The sequence below is a fragment of the Zea mays genome, chromosome 7, assembly GCF_902167145.1.
Source record: "Zea mays cultivar B73 chromosome 7, Zm-B73-REFERENCE-NAM-5.0, whole genome shotgun sequence".
Lineage (NCBI taxonomy): Eukaryota > Viridiplantae > Streptophyta > Magnoliopsida > Poales > Poaceae > Zea > Zea mays.
Genome location: NC_050102.1, coordinates 149,893,673 through 149,921,455, shown reverse-complemented (window position 1 = coordinate 149,921,455; position 27,783 = coordinate 149,893,673). Strand labels below are relative to the sequence as shown.

General features: G+C 51.4%; 2 protein-coding genes across 2 annotated transcripts; one reads left to right on the top strand and one right to left on the bottom strand.

Moving 5' to 3' along the window:
• Positions 1 to 11,843: 11,843 nt before the first annotated feature.
• On the top strand, positions 11,844 to 12,838 carry LOC103633095 (probable E3 ubiquitin-protein ligase ATL44). Its single transcript, XM_020541357.2, has one exon. The coding sequence runs from the start codon at positions 11,953 to 11,955 to the stop codon at positions 12,526 to 12,528; it is 576 nt and encodes a 191-aa protein (XP_020396946.1). The 5' UTR covers positions 11,844 to 11,952; the 3' UTR covers positions 12,529 to 12,838.
• Positions 12,839 to 13,556: 718 nt separating this feature from the next.
• On the bottom strand, positions 13,557 to 15,206 carry LOC100279627 (Collagen, type IV, alpha 5). The gene has a single exon (NM_001330664.2). It carries the CDS (start codon positions 14,816 to 14,818, stop codon positions 13,901 to 13,903), a length of 918 nt encoding a protein of 305 aa, NP_001317593.2. The 5' UTR covers positions 14,819 to 15,206; the 3' UTR covers positions 13,557 to 13,900.
• Between the last annotated feature and the right edge of the window lie 12,577 nt (positions 15,207 to 27,783).

Sequence of the window (27,783 nt, the reverse complement as noted above, 5' to 3'; positions counted from 1 at the left end):
GGCTTACACCTATTTCCTAATTGATTTTGGTGGTTGAATTGCCCAACACAAATAATTGGACTAACTAGTTTGCTCTAGTCTATAAGTTATACAGGTGCCAAAGGTTCACAAAAAGCCAATAAAAAAAGACCAAGAAAAGGGTTCAACAAAAAGGAGCAAGGGATAACCGAAGTGCTCCCTGGTCTGGCGCACCGGACTGTCCGATGTGCCACCGGACAGTGTCCGGTGCACCACCGGACAGTGTCCGGTGCACCAGGGAACTCCAAGCTAAATTCATCACCTTCGGGAATTCTCAGAGGAGCTCCGCTATAATTCACCGGACTGTCCGGTGTACCACCGGACAGTGTCCGGTGCCCCAGGGGAGAGCGACTCTGAATTCACTAGCTTTGGATTTCTGCTCCGCTATAATTCACCGGACATGTCCGGTGCACACCGGACTGTCCGGTGAGCCAGCGGAGCAACGGCTATTTCGCGCGCAACGGTCGACTGCAACGCATTAAATGCGCACCTGCGCGCGCAGAGGACAGAGCACGCGCGGGTGGCACACCGGACAGTCTACAGGACTTGTCCGGTGCACCACCGGACAGCCAGGCGGACCCATAAGACAGAGCTCCAACGGTCGGAACCCAACAGCCTGGTGACGTGGCTGGCGCACCGGACAGTGTCCGGTGCGCCATGCGACAGCAGCCTTCACCAAACGGCTAGTTTGGTGGTTGGTGTTATAAATACCCCCAACCACCCCACATTCAAGTCATCCAAGTTTTCCACCTTCCAACTACTTACAAGAGCTCTAGCATTCAATTCTAGACACACCCAAGTGATCAAATCCTCTCCCAATTCCACACAAAGCTTTAGTGATAAGTGAGAGAGATTTGTTGTGTTCTTTTGAGCTCTTACGCTTGGATTGCTTCGTTTTCTCATTCGTTCTTGTGATCATCTCAATTGTAAACAAGGCAAGAGACACCAAGTGTGTGGTGGTCCTTGCGGGAAGTTTGGTTCCCAATTGATTTGAGAAGAGAAGCTCACTCGGTCCGAGGGACCGTTTGAGAGAGGGAAAGGGTTGAAAGAGACCCGGTCTTTGTGACCACCTCAACGGGGAGTAGGTTTGCAAGAACCGAACCTCGGTAAAACAAATCCGCGTGTCACACTCTTTATTTGCTTGCGATTTGTTTTGCACCCTCTCTCTCGGACTCGATTATATTTCTAACGCTAACCCGGCTTGTAGTTGTGATTAAGTTTGTAAATTTCAGATTCGCCCTATTCACCCCCCTCTAGGCGACTTTCAGTACTCACGCTGACTTGGCATTTGCTTTTGCATCACGCTTGTACTTTTACCTTCTTTCAAGTCAAAGGTATATTTGTAACCCAGCGTCATTCCTATTCTTCTATGGCAATGAAATAAAAATGAGTTGATAATAATACATAATTATTCATGTTATCTTTTATATTTCATGTAATTCCTTTTTTATTATGATATGTAATGTTTATGAAGGTATGTCCTTCATAACCTTCGTCCAAAATTCATTATATCTCAAGGGAAATAATGTTTTGAAGGACGAAGGGCCTTAACGCTTAACGTTTTCTGTGTTGCCTTGTTCTTAACTCTTAGCATTTGAGAACAAGTCCCCAACATTGGCGCCCACCTCCGGTGAACTCACTTCCACTTTTTGAGTTTCGAACACCTTCGGCAAGCATCGACCTTCGTCATGCCGCCAAAGAAAGCTTCAGCGACAGGGGTTGCAACTCTGCAGCTGCTGGACCCGAACCAGGAGACCCTTTCTCTTCGAGAGGCCCGAAGCCAGAAGAGGAAGGCCACCAGTCCAACGCCCCAGGAGGACGACTTGGACCAAGAGATCAGGAATATGGAGATGCTCCATCAGCAAGTACAAAGGAAGAAGGAAAAGATGGCTCGGCTAGCTGATGTGCAAAGGCAGATAGACGAAGCTTCTGAAGAAGTTTGTCATCTAGCTCAAGATGAGCAGAACCGAAGGCCTCAGCATAGAGAGCTTCATCAAGAGGGCTTCTTCAATGAGGATGACTGGTATGAGGAATTCCATCATGGAAATTTTGCTCTTGATGATGCTTCTCCTCTGTCAGCAGAACTGCAGGCTACACCTTGGCCCCCGTCTTACAAGCCACCCCAGCTTCCCATGTACGACGGACACTCAGACCCGAAGCAGTTTTTGATGAGCTACGAAGCAACCATATCTTCATATGGTGGCAATACTGCAGTTATGGCGAAGTCTTTTGTCATGGCTGTCAAGAATGTTGCACAAACCTGGTACTCCTCTCTTCGGCCAGGAACAATCACGTCATGGCAGAAGCTGAAGGACATGCTGATTACCAGTTTCCAAGGGTTTCAAACGAAGCCGGTCACCGCTCAAGCTTTATTCCAGTGCACTCAGGATCACGAAGAATACCTTCAGGCGTATGTTCGAAGGTTCTTGTGTCTGAGGGCACAGGCACCAACGGTGCCCAATGAAATTATCATTGAGGCCATGATCAAGGGGCTTCGGCCAGGACCTATGGCCCAATACTTCGCCAGGAAACCCCCTCAGACCCTAGAAAAGCTGCTCCAAAAGATGGATGAATACATCCGCGCTGATAATGATTTTCGTCAAAGAAGAGAGGAAGCTTACAGGTTCTCCGAAATGACCAGGGGCTTCGGTGGGAGAATCCACCCAAGACATGTAAGATCAATCCATTCCACTCAAAATGATGACATAGGAAGTCAGCAACAGCGGCCACAATACTCCTCTCAGGCTTCGGGGCAACAACAGAGCTATTCTCGGCCGCCAGCTCCAAGGGGCAGAGGCGCCAGGGGCTTCGGAGGAAGGTTTGGGGACCAGCCCAGGAAAATTTATTGCTTATTCTGCGGTGAGGACAAGGGCCATACTACCAGGATGTGTCATGTCACCATCCAGAAACAGAAAGAGATAGCAGAAGCTGCAGCCCAACAGAGCCAGCCGAAGCAAGTTATGCATACTGCTTCATATCACTCACCGTACATTCCAGAGTATGTGGGTAACCATCCTGCAGCTTCTGTTGCTTCGGCAAGCCAACCTCACGCGTCTTGGCAACAACCTCTACCTCCACCACCAATGCAACGAGGCCAGCAGCCAGAAGGGAGCCAGCACACTCATCAGCAACGAGACTTTAGAGAGGAGTCCGAAGCTCGCACAGTCAACAGTACTGCGCCAGAGTCGAAGCACATCTACTAGAAGATATCCTACCTCGGCAACAGTTATTGCATTCGTTTTCATTTTTCGTTTAGATAAGGAACAATCATTAAAGCTTAAGTTTTTCTTCTCATTTTCAATTTCTTGTAACAGCTTCGTTTTTTACCAAAGTGAAAATATATCTTCTCCATAGATTTACGGAGTCAGAAAAATCACCGAAGCACGAAAAGCTCGGTCTTAAAAGCTCGTGATTACAGAAAGTATCTTCGGAGATACAGAAAAGTCGTTCTACGGAACGCAGCATAAGTTGCCAAAGTTACAAAAAGTCGTTCCTAAGGGAGCGCAGCGTAAGTTTTCTGCTCAAAAGTCGTTCCAAAGGGAATGCAGAGCTTACAGCGAAAAATAAACGCTGATTCCGCTGAAATAGAAGGCGAAGAAGCTCCTAAGGGAGGCTTACAGCGAAAAATAAACGCTGATTCCGCCGAAATAGAAGGCGAAGAAGCTCCTAAGGGAGGCTTACAGCGAAAAATAAACGCTGATTCCGCCGAAATAGAAGGCGAAGAAGCTCCTAAGGGAGGCTTGCGGCGAAAAGTCAGCACTGATCTTCGGCACAAATATCATTTTGCATAACATCACATCATCACATCATTTGCATAGCATAGCATCATACATCACATTGCATCAATGACGCAAGAAGGGGGTTCAATGTTGATCTTTGGAGATTATTTTCGAAGAAGCAGTGCCAAGGCACAAAATAATTATTGAAGAAGCATACCTTCGTCAAACTCTAAAATGAAAAGACCTATTGCTTACGAGGCACAATATTTTTTACGAGGATTGGATGTTTTTATAAAATATGGATATTCTTCATGAAGCATGAAAAGAAGGGAAGGTGTTTTTTCGCCGAAGGCTCAAAAACGGTATGTACGTAAAGTTTCATGCATCGTAAATAATTGAGTTACAAGTAGCTTATATATTGCATTCAAGGTTATAAAAATATTACACACTTTGTCCAGCAAATATTACATTCTCAATGTCTTTACAATAGCAGCTAATCTTCTCTTAAGACTACTTCCACAGCTTCGTTTAGTAGTTGATCAACAACCTTATCCATAATAGCTTCGGCCATTTTTCTAATTTCGTCATCCCCCTTTGCGTTGGGGTCCGCCAATGGCTCGGCGAGCTCTGGGGGAGAAGATAGCGTGGTTGTGTTACAAAGTGTAAATAAGTCCGAAATCATATAATTACAACATAAAGTCAAAACTTAGTAGTCAATACCTATTCGCCTCTCGAGATCCGCACTTTTCTCAGCGGCCCCTACTACACTTCTAGCGTCGTGAATACCTTTTTCACTTTTCCTTATAATTTCTTGAGCCATCTCCCGGCCACCATTTTCCCAGATGTCGGTGAAAAATTTACCACCAACCAAGCTTGCTTCGGCCGAGGGGTCTTTTATATCTTCAGAAGATAAGGCGACCTCGGCTTGTGCCAAGGATTTCACATGATCGCAGCCTCTACTCTCCAAAATAGTGGCAATCCCCCTAGCACCCGAAAAGGCACATATGTCTCCGCGGCCATTCAAAACTTCCTCAAAAGCTTCGGCTTCGTGGTTGGTCCATTCAATTGGGCCCTCGGGGTCGCCCTTTACGAAATTTTCCTCGCTTGAATACGTGCCAACGTTGGCGAAGCTAGTTTTTATTTTCTTAACACACTCTATAGACTTTTCATAACACCTTTCCTTGGATGCACGAAGTTCTTCAACGTTTTTCTCTAAATGATTTGCCCATTGTTCACTGATTTCTCGTTTGGCTTCTGCAACTGCGCATTTTTCTTTAGCTTCGGCTAGCTGTTTCCAAAGATCCTCAATTTCGCGCTTCTGGGCCTCAGCTTGAGCTTTGGAAGCAGCTTCGTCTTCCTTTATTTTATTCACCAATGAGTGTAATATTTTATCTTTTTCAAGACCTTCGTTCCTTAGCTCAATTACTTCGGAACGAAGGTTGTTTAAAGCCATGGTGCACCCTTCATCTTCGGCACTTTTTTGCGCTCTGAGGGCATTGCTGAGAATAAGGCCCTGCAAAAGGAATGTGATATTAAGAAATAAACACACGAGTTTTTAACCACACGAAAAGTGTATTTTCTCACCTTTAAGTTGTTATATGCTAAGCTGTCGGCCAATTCATCTTTTGACAAAACTGAAAGCCCATCTTCTAGAGTTGGGAATCCGAAGTTTCTTGCCATCTCCCGGCAGACAGAGATCTCCTTGCTGTCTGGGAGGCATTACAAGAAGTCTTCTTCTCCGCTGCCATTGAATATCAACGCCCCTTTCTCATATTTCAATTTTTGCGCATAAAACTGAGCTTCTCGCTTTTCTTTTTCAGTCAGATTTTTACCCGAAGCATGGCGTAAGACATAGTTGGGAGCTTCGGAAGATGCTTCGGGAATAGGGATGGCGGTTTTCTCAGATAAAATTTCTTCTACAGATTCTTTTTCTGTATCTTTTTCAATTTCCAAGAATTCCCTCTTGGCAGGCTCTGAAAGTCCAGTTTCGGTTTCTACTTGGCTTTTGGCAGCTTCGGCCTCAATTTCTGTTTTTGGAGCTTCGACAGCTATCTTCGAAGTAGAGCTTGAAGATTTTATTGTTTCTAGCACATCTAGCACGTTATCCATTCTCTTTCTCTTGGGAGTTGTTGTAAGGTCCTTTTGTGCCTTCGGCGTTGGCATTGGCACCTCAACTCTTGCCGAAGGACTTAAAACTTCCGATGTCTTTGTCTCTTCAGCCCTCTTCTTCCATTTTTTCCGTCTCTGGCATTGCAGCCAGCTCTTCAATATTCTGCAGATAAGTAGGCTCTTTAGCTTCAGTGGCCGAAGAGGTTTCACCGACAAACTCAGGCACTATGGCCGGCTCAATATAGCGTGGCCGGTGCGTAAGAACTTTCATCTTTTTTCTCTTCGTCGCTGGCTCACTAGAAGCGGCCGAAGCAACTTCCTTCACAGAAGCCATACCTTTTCTTTTTTGACCCCGTATTGGGTAACGGTAGTCAGGATAGACGAACCCAATAGCATCAAAAACTCTGTTCAGCCTCTTCTTTTTCCGGCCTCCGAAGGCCGCTGATAACGCAGTATCTTCTGCCTTTGAGTACGGTCCGAGCAACTCATCACTTGTAGCTTCAACGCATTTCAACCAATCGTCGTCTGGCTCGATAAATTGGTCTACGAACCTGAAGGTATATTTTAGTCGAACCAGACCACCTTCGTGTGGGTTGTTGTTGGTTTCCTTCGGCATTTCCCAGTTAGCTACCAATGGCCATATCCTGTAGGCCACGTGCTCTTGAACTAAGTCCCTAGTCCCGATAAAAGAGCAAACTATGCCGAAGGCCCTCTGGCATTCTTCGGCTGCTTCATCCATTTCCACCTTCGGTTTCCGGAGGCCGAAACGCTGCCAGATAGGGCGCATGATGATATCTTTAATATCTTATCGTGCTTTCAAATCGTTTTTCACGTAGAACCATTCCTTCATCCAGTCTCCGGACCATCTCTTTTGAAAGGTTGGCACGAGACAGCTTGACCCAGATCGAGCACCGAAGCTATAGCAGCCAAAATTGTTATGATATTGTTCTTTACCCCAGGGTTTCGTCTCATATAACAGCTCATGCATATTGCAGAAACTTTTTGCATTTGGCTCCAAACCTTGGCTCTTCACGGCCCATACGAAGATTCCCATTCTTATGATTGCTTCGGGAGTAATTTGATGAAGGCAGATTTCAAATATCTTCAAAACTTCAACCACGAAACTGCTTAGAGGAAACCGAAGCCCAGCTTTGAAGAAGCTTCGGAAGATCACGACTTCATTTTCCTCAGGAGTAGGACAAGTCTTCTCTCCTTCGTCAGCCCTCACAATAGACAAATCCCGAAAGTATCTACCTCTCATATTGGCAAGATGGCTTTGTTTAATGGTTGATTTTCCAAAAACTGCATGGCTTGGCCGCCAGGGTCGATCTTCCGAGTCTTCCCCCCCACTTTCGGCATCATAACTGTCACTATCACCAGTATCTTTAGATAAACCTTCCAAAGTTTCCCTTGTAATCTTTTCTGTATTTGTCTTTGATATCGATTCAAGAAAGCCAAGATTCTTCTCCTCAAGAAGGCTCAGCTTTGTTTCAGCAACAACTTTCTTATCTTCAGACATCTTCGGAAACACTAAAAACCGCTTTTAAAGCCGAAGCTTAAAAACTTACAAATTAAGCAAGTCTTGTCGCGTAGGAGCTAAAAACTGAGTAAGCAAGAGCAGATGGCAAAGAAAGCATACCAAATGACATTGCAGTATGCTCTTATTTATACATCTGACGCATTGAGAACAGGAGGGCCCCGCTTGACATTGACTGTTGCTATTCTAGCAAGAGGAAGGTGTTTTTTTGGACCTTCGGCTTAGGGCCTTCGTCCATATCGCAATCTGAATTTATTATCCTAACAAATTAATATTGCGAGGGGCTACTCTTGGGGGCCTTCGGCTTCCGAAGGTCCTCAAAAACGTGATTTGACAATATTTCTGGAGTATAATACATGAGCAGGTACCTTCGGACACGAACCCTTCGGACAAGTCAAAATTGCTGTATGAAGAAACACAAAGAGAATGAAGGATGGAACAGAGCCAAAGCTATGCGCAAGGAAGCTTCGGTATGATGACAGAAAAGAGGAAACCGACTTAAAGAGGAAAAGACTATTTAGACCCCGATAGATTACTATAGAGTTATTATCAAAAGCAAAGGGCTTGGATGTAATTTTACATGGGCTGTGACCCGTGCCTATAAATAAGTGAACAGTACTCCCGTACTGTTCACACTGACTTGGCATTTGCTTTTGCATCACGCTTGTACTTTTACCTTCTTTCAAGTCAAAGGTATATTTGTAACCCAGCGTCATTCCTATTCTTCTATGGCAATGAAATAAAAATGAGTTGATAATAATACATAATTATTCATGTTATCTTTTATATTCCATGTAATTCCTTTTTTATTATGATATGTAATGTTTATGAAGGTATGTCCTTCATAACCTTCGTCCAAAATTCATTATATCTCAAGGGAAATAATGTTTTGAAGGACGAAGGACCTTAACGCTTAACGTTTTCTGTGTTGCCTTGTTCTTAACTCATAGCATTTGAGAACAAGTCCCCAACAATATCACTCCACCTAGCATAATCTTCACCATCAAACGTTGGTGGTTTGCCCAATGGGACGGAAAGTAATGGCGTATGTTTAGGAATGCGAGGATAGCGTAGGGGGATCTTACTAAACTTCTTGCGCTCATGGCGCTTAGAAGTTACGGATGGCGTGTCGGAGCCGGAGGTGGATGGCGACGAGGAGTTGGTCTCATAGTAGACCACCTTCCTCATCTTCTTCTTCTTGTCACCGCTCCGACGCGACTTGTGTGAAGGAGATTCCTTTTCCTTCCCCTTGTTGCGGGACTCTCCCGATGGAGCTTTCCCGTGGCTTGTAGCAGGCTTCTCCACGGTCACCATCTCCTTCTTGGCGTGATCTCCCGACATCACTTCGAGCGGTTAGGCTCTAATGAAGCACCGGGCTCCGATACCAATTGAAAGTCTCCTAGAGGGGGGGTGAATAGGGCGAATCTAAAATTTATAAACTTAAGCACAACTACAAGCCGGGTTAGCGTTAGAAATATAAACGAGTCCGAGAGAGAGGGCGCAAAACAAATCGTGAGCGAATAAAGAGCAAGACACTGTGATTTGTTTTACCGAGGTTCAGTTCTTGCAAACCTACTCCCCGTTGAGGTGGTCACGAAGACCGGGTCTCTTTCAACCCTTTCCCTCTCTCAAACGGTCACCTAGACCGAGTGAGCTTCTCTTCTCAATTAAATGAAACACGAAGTTCCCGCAAGGACCACCACACGATTGGTGTCACTTGCCTCAATTACAAGTGAGTTTGATCTCAAGAAAGAATGAGAAAGAAAAGAAGCAATCCAAGCGCAAGAGCTCAAATGAACACAACAAATCGCTCTCTCTAATCACTTAAGCTTTGTGTGGAGTTGGGAGAGGATTTGATCTCTTTGGTGTGTCTTGTATTGAATGTTATAGCTCTTGTAAGGTGTAGAAGTGTAGAAACTTGGATGCCATTGAATGTGGGGTGGTTGGGGTATTTATAGCCCCAACCACCAAAAATGGCCGTTGGAAGACTGCTGTCGCATGGCGCACCGGATAGTCCGGTGCGCCACCGGACATTGTCCGGTGTGCCAGCCACGTCAGCGAGCCGTTGGGGTTCGACCGTTGGAGCTCTGACTTGTGGGGCCTCTGGGTTGTCCGGTGGTGCACCGGACAGGTCCTGTAGACTGTCCGGTGCGCCAACTGCGCGTGCTCTGACTCTGGCGCGCACTGTAGCGCATTGAATGCGGTTGCAGACGACCGTTGCGCGCGAAGTAGCCGTTGCTCCGCTGGCACACCGGACAGTCCGATGAATTATAGCGAAGCGCCCTCTGAAATTCCTGAAGGTAGCGAGTTCAGCGTCGATTGCCCTGGTGCACCGGACACTATCCGGTGGCACACCGGACAGTCCGGTGCGCCAGACGAGGGTGCCTTTGGTTTGTCTTTTAGCTCTCTTTGTTTGAACCCTTTCTTGGTCTTTTTATTGGCTTATGTGAATCTTTGGCACCTGTAGAACTTATAGACTAGAGCAAACTAGTTAGTCCAATTATTTGTGTTGAGCAACTCAACCACCAAAATCAATTAGAAAAAAGGTGTAAGCCTAATTCCCTTTCACCGATGCGTGCCCACATCTAGGGATGACAATGGGTACCCGAAACTCGAAACCCGATGGGTAAAAACCCTATTAGGGCACGGGTATGGCGGATTTTGATACCCATGGGTATTTTATTGGGTCATTTGTTATGCCCATCGGGTACGGTGGGCGTGGGTATGTTCTCTGTTGCCGCATACCCGCTACCCGATGGGGAACCCGCTAATATATGACACGTGGGTCCGGATTTATATGTCTCATATAAAATGAATTTGCTCTCACTATTTGCTAACCCTAAGACCCTAACGCGGCCACCAGGGCACCACACACCAGGCACCAGGCCAGCCGCTAGACGGACCATCCAGAAGTCTTATATATTCAAATATTAAGTAATGTGTATTGAACAATTAGATTTGAAGGCATGATTTTGTCCACAATTTTGTAGAATCAATGCTGTGTTTTGTGTGATTTGAAGGCATGATGTTGCCATTTAATGTTGAATATTGTTGAACCTGTGATAAAATTATGTTGGGTTTGATACATTTGTTATGTTGGTACTTATTTTTACGATTCAAATGATCATATCTATCGTAATGTTAATGGGTATGGGTACCCAATGGGTACCCGCTACCCATGACGAGTATGTGTATGGCGTAATTTTGTACCTATGATGAGTAGTGGGTATGGGTATGAATCAATTTTTTTCTAGTAGATATGGGTATGGCTTCGTGTGCCCACTGGGTACCTTAACCACTACCATCCCTACCCACATCGCCACCAGTCTGCAGAGCGGAGCACCGTGGCAACTGTAGGCACCGCCTAGTAGCCACCTCACGGCCAACCCAGCCGGAGCCAACCAAGATACACACTTCCAAGTCCCAACATTACACCAGGCGATCAATTCGATTCCAATGCTGCATGCACATATAGGAGCAGTAGACCTAAAGACACGTACAACCCCATTAATTAAAGGAATTTCTAGTGGGTTAAGTTAAAAGAAAAAAAAGAGATGGTATTTAGAAAAGACTTTATCTGACTTTCTATACATAATGTTTCTTAACTGGATTAATATTCTAATGACTCAAGAGTGCTTTTTTTAGTCATACCTTTTACTTGGAAAACCAGCGAGCGACTCTAGGTTGTACCTAGAGAGGTGATGGATACACGCGCCGCTTTTAGAGATGGCAATGGGGACCCGATCCCCGATTCCCCGCGGGGAATTCCTTCATTAGGGGATGGGGATGGGGAAGAAACTTCCCCTGCGGGGATATAAACGGGGAAAATTTATCCCCCGATGGGTAAACGGGGATGGGGACGGGGAAGCATTCCCCATCCCCGTTCTCCGCGGGGACCCGTTAAACTTGCACGTGACTATGTTTTTTGTACTAGTTAACGACAAAAATAAATAATTACCTTATCAAGAGATCACTAATTGTACAATTGTGTTCATTTTGATGTATGCATAATGATTTCTTATATGTGACAATGTGTATAAGCGACAATATTTAACATTAATAGCAAAGTACGTATGTCTTAATTGTAATTTAAACAAGGATGGGGATCCCGTTGAGGATTTATCCCCGCGGGGAACGGGGATGAGGAAGAAATGCTCCCCGCAAGCGTTCGTGGGGATCCCCGCGGGGAAGTTTTTTCGTCGCGGGGATGAGGATGGGGAGCTATTCCCCGGTGGGAAATTCCCCGTTGCCATCCCTAGCCGCTTTACTCCCCGGCCGGAACACGGATTTGCTGCGCGCCTGCTCGATCGTTCGGCTGCAGCGCGGGCACAGGCACTGCCAGTGCCCACTGCTGCTGCATGCGAATTTGAACAAGACCGAGCAGACTTAGCAGAAACCGACGTCCCCGGCAGTAGACCGAAGCTTCCGCCCGCCTTCCGAGCTCCGTGTCGCACCACCACGCCCTTTAAACCCGCCCCGGTGTCAGTCATGCAGCGAGCGTGAGGACGGAGTGCCACTGCTACGGTGCTACCTACTGGAGACAGATAGCAGTGTGAGTGATCGATCGCCATGCGCGGCGCGCGGGTCCTCCTCGCCGGGGCGCCGCAGCCGCTGGCGTCGGACCCGTCGCTGGACGCGCCGCAGCGCGCGCAGCTGGAGCGGGCGATCGGGGCGACCACCACCGTGCTCTTCGTCGCCACCGTGTCGTACGTCGCGCTCAGCGCCATCTTCAGCTGCCTCTGCTCCGGCGGCGGGTCGTCCCGGCGGCGGCAGCAACCCGACGGCGGCGATACCCGGCCGCAGCTGCCGTCTGCCGCTGCCGAGGAGACCAAGCGCGCGCTCGAGGAGATCCCCGTTGTGGTGGTGGTGGCGCAGGACCCCGCTGGGAGTGGCGGCGGCGCCGGCGCCGAGGACGGCTCGGAGGAGCCAGGGGAGTGCGCGGTGTGCCTGGCGGAGTACGCGGGCGGGGAGGAGGTGCGCGTGCTGCCCGCGTGCCGCCACGGTTTCCACCGCGCGTGCGTCGACCGCTGGCTGCTCACGCGCGCGCCCACCTGCCCGGTCTGCCGCGCCCCCGTCGCCGCGCACGCCGAGCCGCCCGACGCCAAGGACCGCTCCACGGGCGATGTCGATGCCGCGTTTCCCTAAGTGACGACAGCGATCTGGTAACGGCATTGAGCTCGGTTTTGCTGTTAGCAGACGATGTTCAGGCAAAACAAAAAAGACGATAACATTGGTTAGATTAGATCAACGTCTCTTCACATTTTTTTTGTTTAAATCAATGATGATAGTTGATTAATGGGGTGTAGCATCGGAATCATTTGCCCATGTTTTGAACTTTGACAGGATGTACAGCGTTTGTGTTGGGTGTGGCTACATGCAGCTAGCTAGAGATTACAATTTAACCCAACAACCTGAAAACCGACGGGTACCAGATGATGTATTTCCGAAGGACAGAGTTTTGCTCGCCTCTGGATCGGTGGAATGGTGGATCCCCACCTCACCTTGAGACTTGAGAGGGGCGAAGCGCTCCACTGAATCTCCCGAACGAAAAGCAGTGAGCAGAAAACTGATCTCTGTGCCACCGTGGTCTGTACCAACTGAAATCGCAACAAAATAAATAATTTCAGTTCGCTACTATGGCCATTTAACAAGAATAAATAATGTTACGACTACTTACCGTCGGCAGCCCTGGCACATGCCAACAGCGTCCAACTCCCAAATTAGGAGCAATGTAATAGGAATCAAAACAAACATTGCCACACCGTGTGTACCCTTTCCTTCCGTATGTTCCAGATAAATAGTAATCCCTCCCTTCTTTTTTATTTGTCATATTTTAGTTCAAAAATAAACTATTGAATGACAAGTATTTGAAAACAGAGTTAATATGATTTTCAGTGTACTAGAATTGAAGTTCCTCTTTAATCTTTGTTAGTGCGCCCAATAATTTTCCTTCTTTGTTTGTGCCCGTGCCGTTTGCTGTGGGCAGCTCGCTCATTAGTAAACAACGCCATGCAAAAATTGTACCTCTGTTCTGAATATTTGTCGTCCGTTAATTCATTTTCGAACTAAACCGCGACAAATGAAAAAAAATAGAGGGAGTACATACTACTAAACATGATCACGAAGAAAAAAACAGATAACACACGCTAAGACAAGATTACTAATCAATTTTTAGTACAACCGCAAATCGCGCTTAAATTTGACATTTACACACGATAATACACAGATTGACAGATGTACATACGGTAGATCATGCTATCCTACAGAATGAATCAGACAGCGCACCATATGACAGGTTTTACACACAATTTTTTTACTACAATCCACAAAAGACAGACCCCTCATAAGTCATATCAGACCAATGGAGAATAAACAGTACTCCCTCCGTTTCTTTTTATTTGTCGCTGGATAGTGCAATTTTACATTATCCAGCGACAAATAAAAAGAAACGGAAGGAGTACTACAGAAATGACCATGCAATCCCAAAAACCAAAACACAACACAAAAGGGAAACAAACTAAAAGGCAAAGCCCAACGTCATGAGACCGAACAAGGCCACGCACGCGGCCACCCTGCCGCTCTCGCTTCTTGTTCTTGACCACCCACCGGCGGCGCTGTCCTCCAACGGCTGCCCCTCGCCGTTGAGCAGCTGCGGCTGCTGGCCGAACACGCCCTGCCCCGCCTGCTGCTGCCCATGGCCGAAGGGGGCACCGGGCTGCCCGGCTCCCGCACCGTGGACGCCCGGCGCCAGCGCGTCCGGCAGCGGCGGCGAGCCTACAAGGGGCTGCTGGTGTGGATGCCCGTGCTGGTGCGGCATGCCGACAGGAGATGGTCCCGAGAAAGGCACGCGGCCAGGCGATCCTGGCTCGCCAGATGGCGTGGCCGTGTCCGGGACTGTGTCGCCGGTCGGCGGGGCGGCGAGTGGCACGCCGAATGGTGGCAATAATGGCGTTTGAGGGCCAAAGGTGGCTGGAGCTGGAGGCGGCGACGAGTACAGCGGCTCGTCCGGCAACATGTCAGCTGGTGGGGGTGCCAGCAGCGGCTGGTCCGGCGAGTCGGGAGGCGTGTAAGCTGGCGGCGGTGGCAGCGACAGGTCCGGCAAGGCGGGAGACGCGTCTGCTGGCGGCGGTGGCAGTGGCTGTTCCGGTGCCGTGTCAACTGGCGGCTGGCCCGGAAAGTCCGGCAACGTGTCGACAGGTGGCGGCGCTGGTTGGTCTCCGTAAGGAGAGTCCGCGCTCCCCGCACCAGCAAGAGTCGCTGCTGGTGGCGTCACGAGTTTTGTGCTGGCAGTGGCAGTGGCAGTCGACGGCGGTGGGAGCGCCTCCATTGAAGGCGCGGTCGTTGACACCGGCAAGGGCGCCCCGCACTGTTGCCCAGTCCATGGCTCGCCGCTTGCCGTCCACACCGTCACACCTTCCTTGCTAACAATCTTCATGTCGCCGCCGTCGTCAAGGCTCAGCGTTCCCGGATCGGCGTCGACCCCGGTGTCCCACAACGAGTGCCCTCCGGCGAAGAGCTCGAGGCCCACCGGCGAGAACGACAGGTCGCACGCGTCAGCTCCACCCACCGGGGTGCAGTCCGACTCCCATACGCTGCCGCTGGCGCCATCTTGCTGGACTTGGACATAGCACGCGTCCCCGCCGAGGCCGCCGGCGCCGTCCACGGCGCGGCGGAGGTACGCGGCGTACGATCCGGAGGGCGAGGTGAGGAACGGCTGCGCGCCCTGGCCGTCGATGTCAGGAACAATGGCCGGCGCGACGGTGGCGATGACCTGCTGCTCGGCGCTCCTTGAGATGTAGTTGGACGAGATGGCAATGGAGCTGGAAATGCGCGCGAGGAGGAGGATGGTGAGGAAAGCCATGGTAAGATCGATCTGGTGAGCTAGGCAACGGTAGGGGTAGGGGCGTTTTGAAGCGAGGCAGAGGAGGGTTTGGTGCAGCCGTGCAGCTTTGTGGAGCAACTCCAGTCAGTGTAGTGGTAGTAGGAGAGAGGCGAACATTGCATGGAGCAGAGGGAACTAATCCTGTTCGGTCTAGGTTTCGGTCAATTAAGATACCACATGCTGGTGTGGCTTAGCGCAATTGATTGGGAGGTCACCTGTTCCAATAGAAGAAAGCCAATCCTTTTCTTTCGAACGTTTTCAACAATTTAGGAGGGTTTGTACCTTTGCCGCCGATAGTTCGATAGACTCCAATAAAGAAAGAAAACTTAAATCATGCCACCAACAAACACTAAGACTGTGTTTGGTTGGATGTACAAGAAAGAATAAAAAGAGACAACCACATTTTCTATGATATATGGATGAGAGTCACATGGGGACGAGTTGGACCACGGAGCAATTTTTGGTGAGGGCACGGTCCAAAAAATCGAGCGAAAAAATATTCCCTTTTCCATGACTAGTGTCCTATGGAAACAAGGACCCGGCCCTCGCGTCGCTCCGCTCGGCGCGTCTCGGGGCGACAAGGTCGTGCCGCCGCCAAGTCGGCTCTCCCCGTGAACCCCACTCGAAAATCCGGGGAGCCTCCTCTCTCTGCCCCTCCCCCTGTTCCCCCTCTCCATCCCCTTCGTCGGCACCCAAGTCTTCGGCCAAATCCGGGGGGGCTCGCCTCTTAATCTATGGTCCTCTACCATGGATCTAGTCATCCCCCCGCGGGGGCCCTATGATAGCGGCGCTCTCCGGCTCCTAGCACGGCGGGCCGTCTTGGTGCACTGCCGGCTCAGGACTCCTGCGCGGGCATGTGGCTGGCGTGGCTCGGAGGCACCGCGTGCATGGCTGAGCCATCGCTGCTCCGGGTGGGGCCTGCCCTGGCCTCGGCTTCCTATGCGGTGGCGCCGTTGCACGGCTTAGCTGTCGCCACTTCTGCGCCCCTGTGGGGGCTCCTGCACCGCGATCGGGCAACCAACACCGCCGGCCTCTCGCTGTCGCACACTCGTGTGCGGTGTGCCGACGACGCGGAGGGTGGCCAGTAGCTCCTCACTCTTTTTGGGGTCATGTCGCCAACCCTAGTCGATGGCTGCCTGTCGTCCACCGCCGACCGCTCTTCGTCATCAAATTTGGTAGCTCCATGCTATGACAAGTTGTTGGTTCGCTCTGTGGTTGTCACTGGTGAGGGTTGATGGGTGAAAATCGTGCTCGATGTCTCGTCGGTGCAGACAACGGTAACGACCACGACCGCCACTTACCTCCTTGGAGGTGTCGTCTTACCCCCTAGCCCCTGTGACCACGACACACCTCCAGGTGAAAACCCTGTTCAGTTATACTGGACGAGCAATGGTGTTGCTCCTAACGTCACGCTCCTACCTGTAGGCATCGTCTCGGAGGTCCCTCCATTCTCGTGTTCATCTCTTTGCAGGATTTCTGGTGTTCTTGAGTCTGACACCGGTGCTTGTCCTCATCGGGGTGTGGCGGGCACCGCCTTTGGCGCCTCTGCTTTGTCGACGATCTCTCTGCTGGTGATATGATCATGAAACCATTTTTATCTGGTGATATAATCTAATGATTACCACTTAACTTTCATATTATTATCATGAAACTATTTTTATCTGGTGATATAATCTAATGGTTTATCTTTTACTATCCATCCAACCTATCGTTTTATTATGCCCCTGTCATTGCACACTCGAATGAAGTTAGACTAATAATTAAAATTTAATTTAAATAGGAAATTTTAACAAAACATATCATCCTTTCACGTCGGATGCCATGCCAGAGAAATTATGTTGTATCGTATTGATTTTAGGCCCTATTCCAAATCTCCAAAACTAACATTTAGCACGTAAAGTTAGCTAAGGGGTTTAGAACAAGCGAGCTAATTATTAGCTAAACCCCTCAAATAGTCATTAGTTGTTAGTTGTCTCAACTCAGTTAAAACTGACTAACAACTTATTAGCTAGTTGACAGTTAGCTCTAGAGGTTAGGAACAAAGACATGTGTGTTTGGTATGGCTCCAAAGCAAAACTCCAAAGAGGAGCTGGCTAGAGCCTAGGCATGGAGTTTTAAGAGCTATAGTACAAATTTTTAGAGTACCTTTTTTCTGCTCCGAAATCTCTAAAGAGAGTTTGGAGTTGTTTTAATGCCACTGGTTATAAGAAAGCAATCTAAACTCTGGAGCAGAGCTGCTGCACCAGAGTTTTGAAGTAGAGTTACTATGAAGTGGAGCAGAATCATACCAAACTGCCTTAGAGATCCTTCGCTATCTTCATTGAAGATATATGGCACATTATGTTGCCATGCATTGGAAGTACCTAGACCCGTGACTATTGACTAAAGGCAAGCATGGAGACATGCTCTTCACATTTCACAACTCTCTGCACACATGCTTCTCTTCATATATCTGTATAGCATGGAGACTAAGATTTAGATGTTCAGTTATGTTAGTGTTATATTGTGTCAAATCCATAATGCTTAGTGTTTTTCTAATGCATCACAATTGCATTCACCTTGCATTTGAGGGGGTGTAAAGGGCTTTATTGCCATCTGACACGTGTACTCTAGTGTAGGTCTTTATTATCCTCCAGGGTTAGGGATGACAACGAGATAGAGCGGGAGGAGTACAAATATTATTCAGTACAAATATTATGATATAGATAGATAAACAAGGATTGTCATATGAGTGAGCGGTAACCAAATGAAAAAAAAGGCTAAAGTTAGTGAGTGAGGATTTTGCATCTTTATACGAGGTATAGTGAGGCAATTTATTGGATTCGACCTTCATAGACCGCATAAGGGGAGGGTCTAAATGCTAATTGGAATCGCCATCGTATCCCAACAAGGGAATTTTATATCCCCGCCCCCGCCATTAAAGGAGTGTTTGGGTTCTAGAAAATAATTTTTAGTACATCTATTTTATTCAATTTTAGTCTCTAAATTATTAAATACGGAAACTAAAACTTAATTTTAGTTTCTGTATTTAACAATTTAGGAACTAAAATGTAATAAAATGGAGTCTCTAAATTGTTAAATATGGAAAGTAAAACTTAATTTTAGTTTTCGTATTTGACAATTTAGAAACTAAAATAGAATGAAATGGAGGGACTAAAAATTAGTCTCTATAAACCAAACATCCCATAAGGGCATGTACAACCCCATTAAATAAGGGGCTCTAGGAGGCTAACTAAAAAAACTCATCTCTACACGACTCTCCATATATATTGTCTCTTAACTATATTTATGGTCTATAGTATCAGTGTTGTATCATATAATTTCTTAACTGCCTCTTGTATTTGAAAAACTGAACCATCGTTTAAGAGTTATATATGCCCTAAGTTTTAGGCCCCCACCTCCATCCCCGCGAGGGAATTTTTCTCCCTATCCTCACTAGAGATGGCAATGGGTAAATACCCACCGGGTATTACTACCCCATACTCATATCCACTATATAAAAATAACCCCATCGGGTCACCCATATTGTCGGGGACCATAATTAGGGGTACCCCCAAGACTCCTAAACTCGGCTGGTAATCACCATCAGCACAAGCTGCAAAAGCCTGATGGGCGCAATTTAGGTCAAGGCTCCGTCCACTCAAGGGACACGATCTCGCCTCGCCCAAGCCCAGCCTCGGGCAGGAACAGTAGACCCAGGCGGATTCACGCCTCGCCCGAGGGCCTCCTCAAGCAACTGGCGCACCTTTGACTCGCCTGAGGCCCAGCTCGGGCAGGCTTCGCAGTGAAGCAACCTTGGCCAGATCGCCTCGCCAACCGACCGTATCACAGGAGCATTTAATGCAAGGATCGCCTGACACCTTATCCTGACGCGTGTTCCTCAGTCGGCAGAGCCGAAGTGACCGCAGTCACTTCGCCCCTCCGCTGACTGACCTGACAGGAAAACAGCGCCGCCTGCCCTGCTCCGACTGCTGTGCCACCCGCCAGGGTGAGGCTGACAGCAGCCGAGTCCAGCCATAGGAAGCTCCACCTCGCCCGACCCCGGGGCTCGGCCCCCGCCTCGACCTCGGAAGACGGTCTCCGCCTCGCCCGACCCCAGGGCTCGGCCTCAACCTCGACCTCGGAAGACGGTCTCCGCCTCGCCCGACCCCAGGGCTCGGACTCAACCTCGACCTCGGAAGACGGTCTCCGCCTCGCCCGACCCCAGGGCTCGGACTCAACCTCGTCCTCGGAAGACGGTCTCCGCCTCGCCCGACCCTAGGGCTCGACCTCAACCTCGACCTTGGAGGAGTCACCGCCTCGCCCGACCTTGGGCTCGGACCGACCACATTACAGGGGGGTACATCATTACCCTACCCCTAGCTAGTTCAGGCTACGAGGAACAAGACCGGCGTCCCATCTAGCTCGCCCCGGTAAACAAGTAATGATGGCACCCTGCGTGCTCCCATGACGACGGCGGTTCTCAGCCCCCTACGAAAGCAAGGAGACGTCAGCAAAGTCCTGACAGCCCCGACAGCTGTGCTTCTACAGGGCTCAAGCGCTCCTCCGACGGCCACGACATCACATGCATAGGGCACTAACACCTCTCCGACAGCCACGTCGGCATGTACATAGGGATCTGGCTCCTCTCTGTCGGACACGTTAGCATATTGCTACACCCCTCATTGTACACCTGGGCCCTCACCTTACATCTATAAAAGGAAGGTCCAAGGCCCTCGTACGAGGAGGTGGCCGCGCGGGAGGACGGGCTGACGGACAGGCTCTCTCTCTCTCCCTCGCGGACGCTTGTAACCCCCTACTGCAAGCGCATCCACCCTGGGCGCAGGACAACACGAACCCGCGGTTTTCCCCCTCCTTGTGTTCCGTATCGCGCCGACCCATCTGGGCTGGGGCACGCAGCGACAATTTACTCGTCGGTCCAGGGACCCCCCGGGGTCGAAACGCCGATAGTTTGCGCGCCAGGTAGTGGCCTGCTGCGTGTTGACGAACAACTTCCCGTCAAGCTCCAGATGGGTAGTCTCCAGCAACCTCTCCAGCCCGGGACGCTGCTCCATTTCGGGAGTCTCGAGTTCATGTCCCTCGACGGCAGCTACGACATGGTACTCCTTCCTCCGCCGCGCGACAACGACAACGACGGCCGTCAGCCCGCCCGACGGCGACGGAATCGACGACGTCTTCCCCCCATGGCGGAAGAGCAGCATCCGGGCCTGTCCCATCACCTTCCCCGCTATAGGAGGAGGAGGCGGCACCTCGTTGGCTGTCGAGCGAGTCGACGACGCCGGCGCCCCAGGGGGGGACATGTCGGGCGTTGACCTCGCGTCTGAGACGAAGACGAGCGTCGTTTCCCCGCAACACGCCAACCCCAAGCGAACGGATGATGCCAGCACACTCGCGAAGGACTTGCTGGGCGTTAGCCTCGTACCTGAGATAACGGTGCAGTCCGTCCCCGACGCGACTTCGTCACCATCCGTCGATCAAGAGGTATCGTCCGCTTTCCACCCTGTGCCTTTTAGATTCAGCTTCGACCCACCAAGCGACCCCGCTTCGGTGGACGCTTCCATAAAGGCATATCCTAACCTTCCGGGGTACCATATGTGGTCAACCTAGGACTGACTGACGGCCGTCTCGACCTACGGGCCCCCGGGTTCCGAGGAAGATGACGAGCCCGACTCTCTCGGTAACCCCAGTGCCATGCGAGACTACATGGTCGCATGTGACTACTGCCTCTCCGATTACTCCGATGGTGGCCACAGCCTTAACGATGAGGACTATGGCCCAAGTCACGAATGTTTCCACGTCGATCTAGGGGGTCTCGACGAAGGCAACCACCTTGGTATGCCGGAGGACGACGATCCCCCTAGGCCTGTGCCTCGCGTTGAAATCCTTCGGGAGCTAGCTGTGGTCCCAGTCCCTGCGGGGGGTCAGGACACACAGCTCGAGCAAATCCGCGAGATGCAGGCCAGTCTCGATGAGGAAGCAAGACAACTTGTGCAGCTCCGGCAGAACATCATGCAGGAGTGGGCAGGCCGAGCACCAGCCGCAGAAGCGCGTCATCTGGCCCAGGACGTCCAGCACCGCATCGCTGACGATGCCAGGGCAAGGCTGCCCCAGGCTTCCAGTGAGGTCGGCCAGAACCTAGCTGCAGCAGCAATACTACTCCGAGCGATGCTGGAGCCATCCACCACCGAGGGGCGGCGTATCCAGGGAGAACTCAAGAATCTCCTGGAGGATGCCGCGGTCCGACGGGCTGAAAGCTCTGCCTCCCGAAGGCAAGGGTACCCCCCGGAGCATCGTGTCGCGACTTCTCGATTCATGCGGGAAGCCTCGGTCCACACCGGGCGCACGCGGGACACGACGCATGCAGCCCCGGGTTGCCTCGGCAATGAGCACCACCGCCGCGACCGTCGAGCCCACCTCGACGAGAAGGTGCGCCGAGGCTACCACCCCAGGCGTGGGGGACGCTACGACAGCGGGGAGGATCGAAGTCCCTCGCCCGAACCACCCGGTCCGCAAGCTTTCAGCCGAGCCATACGATGGGCGCCGTTCCCGACCCGGTTCCGAGCCCCGACTACCATCACCAAGTACTCAGGGGAAACAAGGCCGGAACTGTGGCTCGCGGACTACCGACTGGCCTGTCAGTTGGGTGGAACGGACGATGACAACCTCATCATTCGCAACGTCCCCCTGTTCCTCTCCGACGCCGCCCGAGCCTGGCTGGAGCATCTGCCTCCTGCGTAGATCTCCAACTGGGACGACCTGGTCAAAGCCTTCGCCGGAAACTTCCAGGGCACATACATGCGCCCTGGAAACTCCTAGGATCTCCGAAGCTGCCGCCAGCAGCCAGGAGAATCCCTGCAGGACTACATCCGGTGATTTTCGAAGCAGCACACTGAGCTGCCCAACATCACCGACTCGGATGTCATCGGTGCATTCCTCGCCGGCACCACTTGCCGCGACCTGGTGAGCAAGCTGGCTCGCAAGACTCCCACCAGGGCGAGCGAGCTGATGGACATCGCCACCAAGTTCGCCTCTGGTCAAGAGGCGGTCGAGGCCATCTTCCGGAAGGACAAGCAGCCTCAGGGACGCCAGCAGGAAGACATCCCCGAGGCGTCCGCTCAGCGTGGCACAAAGAAGAAGGGCAAGAAGAAGTCACAAGCGAAACGCGACGCCGCCGATGCAGATCTTGTCGCTGCCGCCGAGCACAGGAACCCTTGGAAGCCTCCCGGAGGGGCCAACCTGTTCGACAAGATGCTCAAGGAGTCGTGCCCCTATCATCAGGGTCCCGTCAAGCACACCCTTGAGGAGTGTGTCATGCTTCAGCGCTACTTCCATAAGGTTGGGCCCCCGGCGGAAGGTGGCAAAGGCCATGACAATGACAAGAAGGAGGGCCACAAAGCAGAGGAGTTCCCCGAGGTCCATGACTGCTTCATGATCTACGGTGGGCAAGTGGCGAACGCCTCGGCTCGGCACCGCAAGCAGGAGCGCCGGGAAGTCTGCTCGGTGAAGGTGGCGGTGCCAGTCTACCTAGACTAGTCCGACAAGCCCATCACCTTCGACCAAGGTGACCACCCTGACCGCGTGTCGAGCCCAGGGAAGTACCCGCTCGTTGTCGATCCTGTCATCGGCAACGTCAGGCTTACCAAGGTCCTCATGGACGGAGGCAGCAGCCTCAACATCATCTACGCCGAGACCCTCGGGCTCTTGCAGATCGATCTGTCCACGATCCGGGTCGGTGCGGCGCCCTTTCACGGGATCATCCCCGGGAAGCGCGTCCAACGTCGTGGGCAACTCGATCTGTCCGTCTGCTTCGAGACTCCCTCCAACTTCCAAAAGGAAACCCTCACGTTCGAGGTGGTCGGGTTCTGAGGAACCTACCACGCGGTGCTGGGGAGACCATGCTACGCCAAGTTCATGGCCGTCCCCAACTACACCTACTTCAAGCTCAAGATGTCGGGCCCCAACGGGGTCATCACCGTCGGATCCACGTACCGACACGCGTACGAATGCGACGTGGAGTGCGTGGAGTACGCTGAGGCCCTCGCCGAATCCGAGGCCCTCATCGCCGACCTGGAGTGCCTCTCCAAGGAGGTGCCAAATGCGAAGCGCCACGCCGGCAACTTCGAACCAGCAGAGGCGATTAAGTCCGTCCCTCTCGACCCCAGCAACGACGCCTCCAAGCAAGTCCGGATCGGCTCCGAGCTCGACCCCAAATAGGAAGCAGTGCTCGTTGACTTTCTCCGCGTGAACGTCGAGGCTTTTGCGTGGAGTCCCTTGGACATGCCTGGCATACCGAGGGATGTCATCGAGCACTCGCTGGATATCCGAGCTGGAGCCCGACCCGTGAAGCAGCCTCTATGCCGATTCTACGAAGAAAAGCGCAGAGCCATAGGCGAGGAGATCCACAAGTTGATGGCTGCAGGGTTCATCAAAGAGGTATTCCATCCTGAATGGCTAGCCAACCCTATGCTTGTGAAAAAGAAAGGTGGGAAATGGAGGATGTGTGTAGACTACACTGGTCTAAACAAAGCATATCCGAAGGTTCCCTACCCTCTGCCTCGCATCGATCAAATCGTGGATTCCACTGCTGGGTGTGAAACCATGTCATTCCTCGATGCCTACTCGGGGTATCACCAAATCATGATGAAAGAGTCCGACCAGCTCACAACCTCTTTCATCACACCTTTTGGCATGTACTGCTATATTATTATGTCATTTGGTTTAAGGAATGCAGGCACGACATACCAAAGGTGCATGAACCACGTGTTCGGGGAGCACATTGGCCGGACGATCGAGGCTTATGTCGATAACATCGTAGTCAAGACGAGGAAAGCCTCCGACCTCCTCACTGACCTTGAAACAACATTCAAGTGTCTCAAGGCGAAAGGCGTAAAACTCAACCTCGAGAAGTGTGTCTTCGGAGTCCCCCGAGGCATGCTCCTAGGGTTCATCGTCTCCGAGCGGGGCATCGAGGCCAACCCAGAGAAAATCGCGGCCATCACCAACATGGGGCCTATCAAGGACTTGAAAGGAGTACAAAGGGTCATGGGATGCCTTGCGGCTCTGAGTCGCTTCATCTCGCGCCTCGACGAAAGAGGCCTACCCCTGTACCGCCTCTTAAGGAAGACCGAGCGCTTCACTTGGACCCCCGAGGCTAAGGAAGCCCTCGGGAACTTAAAGGCGCTCCTTACAAGCGCGCCCATCCTGGTGCCCCCCACTGCGGGAGAAGCCCTCTTGATCTACATAGCCGCAACCACTCAGGTGGTCAGCGCCGCGATCGTAGTCGAGAGACGAGAAGAAGGGCATGCATTGCTTGTCCAGAGGCCGGTCTACTTCATTAGTGAAGTACTGTCCGAGACCAAAATCCGCTACCCGCAAATTCAGAAGCTACTGTACGTGATAATTCTGACATGGCGAAAGTTGCGACACTACTTTGCGTCTCATCCGGTGACTGTGGTGTCATCCTTCCCCCTAGGGGAGATCATCCAGTGCCGAGAGGTCTCGGGTAGAATTGCAAAGTGGGCGGTGGAGATCATGGGCGAGACAATCTCGTTCGCTCCTCAGAAGGCCATCAAGTCCCAAGTCTTGGCGGACTTTGTGGCTGAATGGGTCGACACCCAGCTTCCAGCAGCTCCGATCCAACCGGAACTCTGGACCATGTATTTCGATGGGTCGCTGATGAAAACAGGAGCGGGTGCAAGCCTGCTCTTCATCTCACCCCTCGGGAAGCACCTCCGCTACGTGCTGCGCCTCCATTTCCCGGCATCAAACAACGTGGCCAAGTACGAGGCTCTGGTTAACGGGTTGCGCATCGCCATCGAGCTAGGGGTTCGGCACCTCGACTCTTGTGGCGACTCGCAGGTTGTCATCGACCAAGTCATGAAGAACTCCCACTACCGCGACCCGAAGATGGAGGCCTACTGCGACGAGGTTCGGCGCCTGGAATACAAGTTCTACGGGCTCGAGCTCAACCACATCGCTCAACGGTACAACGAGACTGCGAACGAGCTGGCTAAGATAGCCTCGGGATGGACAACGGTCCCCCCGGACGTCTTCTCCCGAGACCTACATCAACCCTCCGTCAAGACCGACGACACACCCGAGCCCGGGGAGGCCTCGGCCCAGCCCGAGGCACCCTCGGTCGCTGAGGGTGAGGCGCTGCGCATCGGGGAAGAGCGGAATGGGGTCACGCCTAATCAAAACTGGCAGACCCCGTACCTGTAATATCTCCACCGAGGAGAGCTACCCCTCGACAGAGCCGAAGCTCGGCGACTGGCGCGGCCCGCCAAGTCGTTCGTCTTGCTGGGTGACGAAAAGGAGCTCTACCACCGCAAGGCAGACACACCTGCCCGCTCAAGCCCTGCAAACAATACCCATCACCTGGCTGTTTGCTGTGTGGGGTCTGGACCTCGTCGGTACCTTGCAGAAGGCACCCGAGGGCTTCACGCACTTGCTGGTCGCCATCGACAAATTCTCCAAGTGGATTGAGGTCCGACCCCTAAACAGCATCAGGTCCGAGCAGGCGGTGGCATTCTTCACCAACATCATCCATCGCTTTGGGATCCTGAACTCCATCATCACCGACAACGGCACCTAGTTCACTGGCAGGAAGTTCCTGGACTTCTGCGAGGACCACCACATCCGGGTGGACTGGGCCGCCGTAGCTCACCCCATGACGAATGGGAAAGTAGAGCGTGCCAACAACATGATTCTGCAGGGACTTAAGCCGAGGATCTACAACGACCTCAACAAGTTCGGCAAGCGATGGATGAAGGAACTCCCCTCGGTGGTCTGGAGTCTGAGGACGACGCCAAGCCGAGCCACGGGCTTCACACCGTTTTTTCTAGTCTATGGGGCCGAGGCTATCTTGCCCACAGACTTAAAATACGGCTCCCCGAGGACAAGGGTGTACGACGACCGAAGCAACCAGACCAGCCGAGAGGACTCATTGGACCAACTGGAAGAGGCTCGGGACATGGCCTTACTACACTCGGCACGGTATCAGCAGTCTCTGCGACGCTACCACGTCCGAGGGGTTCGGTCCCGAGACCTCCAGGTGGGGGACTTGGTGCTTCGGCTACGACAAGACGCCCGAGGGCGCCACAAGCTCACACCTCCCTGGGAAGGGTCGTTCATCATCGCCAAGATTTTGAAGCCCGGAACATACAAGCTGGCCAACAGTCAAGGCGAGGTCTACAACAACGCTTGGAACATCTGACAGCTACGTCGCTTTTACCCTTAAGATGTTTTCAAGTCGTTCATATACCTCGTTCTCTTTACATACACAAATAGAGTCTAACCGTCAAGGAAGGGTCAGCCTTGCCTAGGCAAAGCCCGACCCTCCCTCGGGGGCTAGAAGGGGGGAACCCCCTCTGCGTCAAAATTTTCCTCGGAAAAAGTCTTTCTGCCAGAACATCTTTCGCGCTTTTCGACCACTTCGATAGCGGGATCCTGAAAACGACGGAGTACACGTAAGCGACAAGGCCAACCGAGCCGAGGGACTCCTACGCCTCCGGGATATGGATACCTCACTCATCACCTTCTGCGATAAGTAACTCACGCTCGGATAAGCGATTCTGCTGACCGAACAAGCCTTAACGCTCGAAAAATCTTCTACCAAAACGACTTTCGTGTTTCCCGACTATATCAGTAACAGAGCCCCGCGAAACGAATAAGAGCGCATGTAAGCGGCAAGGCCGACCGAGCCGAGGGACTCCTACGCCTCCGGGATACAGATACCTCACTCGTCCCCTTCTATGAAAAATATCTCTTACTCGGATAAGCGATTCTGCTACTGACGAACAAGTCCGGATACTCGAAACAGGAGGAAAAGAAACGCAGCTTTATAACACGACAATGATATGTTTGGGCCTCGGCGGCCGCAAAAAACGTACGCATACTACAAACAAACTGTTCCTGCAGGTTCAGACATCAATAGGGGGAGCAGCAGCACCCTTGAAAGGGAAATGTGCCCTTGGGCCATTTCTAAGTATTTTGGTGATTTAGTGTCCAACACAAGTGCCCAAGTGTTAAATGGTGGACAAAGTACAAATCAAGTATAAAGGTATGTTTCTAAGACTTAGTATATTGTTTTGGAGACTAATGTATTATGTCTAAGTGCTGGAAACAGGAAAAATCAAGTTGGAATTAAAGATGGATTTGTTCAGCCGAAGTCAGCTCAGTCTGGGTGCACCGGACTGTCCGGTGTTGCACCGGACAGTGTCCGGTGGTGCAGGCTGACTCAGGCGAACTTGCTGCTCTCGGGAAATCATCGGCGACGTACGGCTATAATTCATCGGACTGTCCGATGAGCCAACGGTCGGCCGGGCCAATGGTCGGCCGCGTAATCCGTGTGCGACGCGTGGCCGAGCCAACGGCTAGAAGGGGGCACCGGACTGTGTCCGGTGCGCCAACGGCTCCAAAGCGCCAATGGTCGGCTTCGCCAAAGAAGGAAATAAATCCGCACCGGACAGTGTCCGGTGGTGCACCGGACTGTCAGGTGCGCCAGGCGACAGAAGGCA

Bases quoted from the DNA above. Each gene is read 5' to 3' on its own strand.
- LOC103633095 (XM_020541357.2), top strand. From the start codon at position 11,953: ATGCGCGGCGCGCGGGTCCTCCTCGCCGGGGCGCCGCAGCCGCTGGCG.
- LOC100279627 (NM_001330664.2), bottom strand. From the start codon at position 14,818: ATGAAGATTGTTAGCAAGGAAGGTGTGACGGTGTGGACGGCAAGCGGC.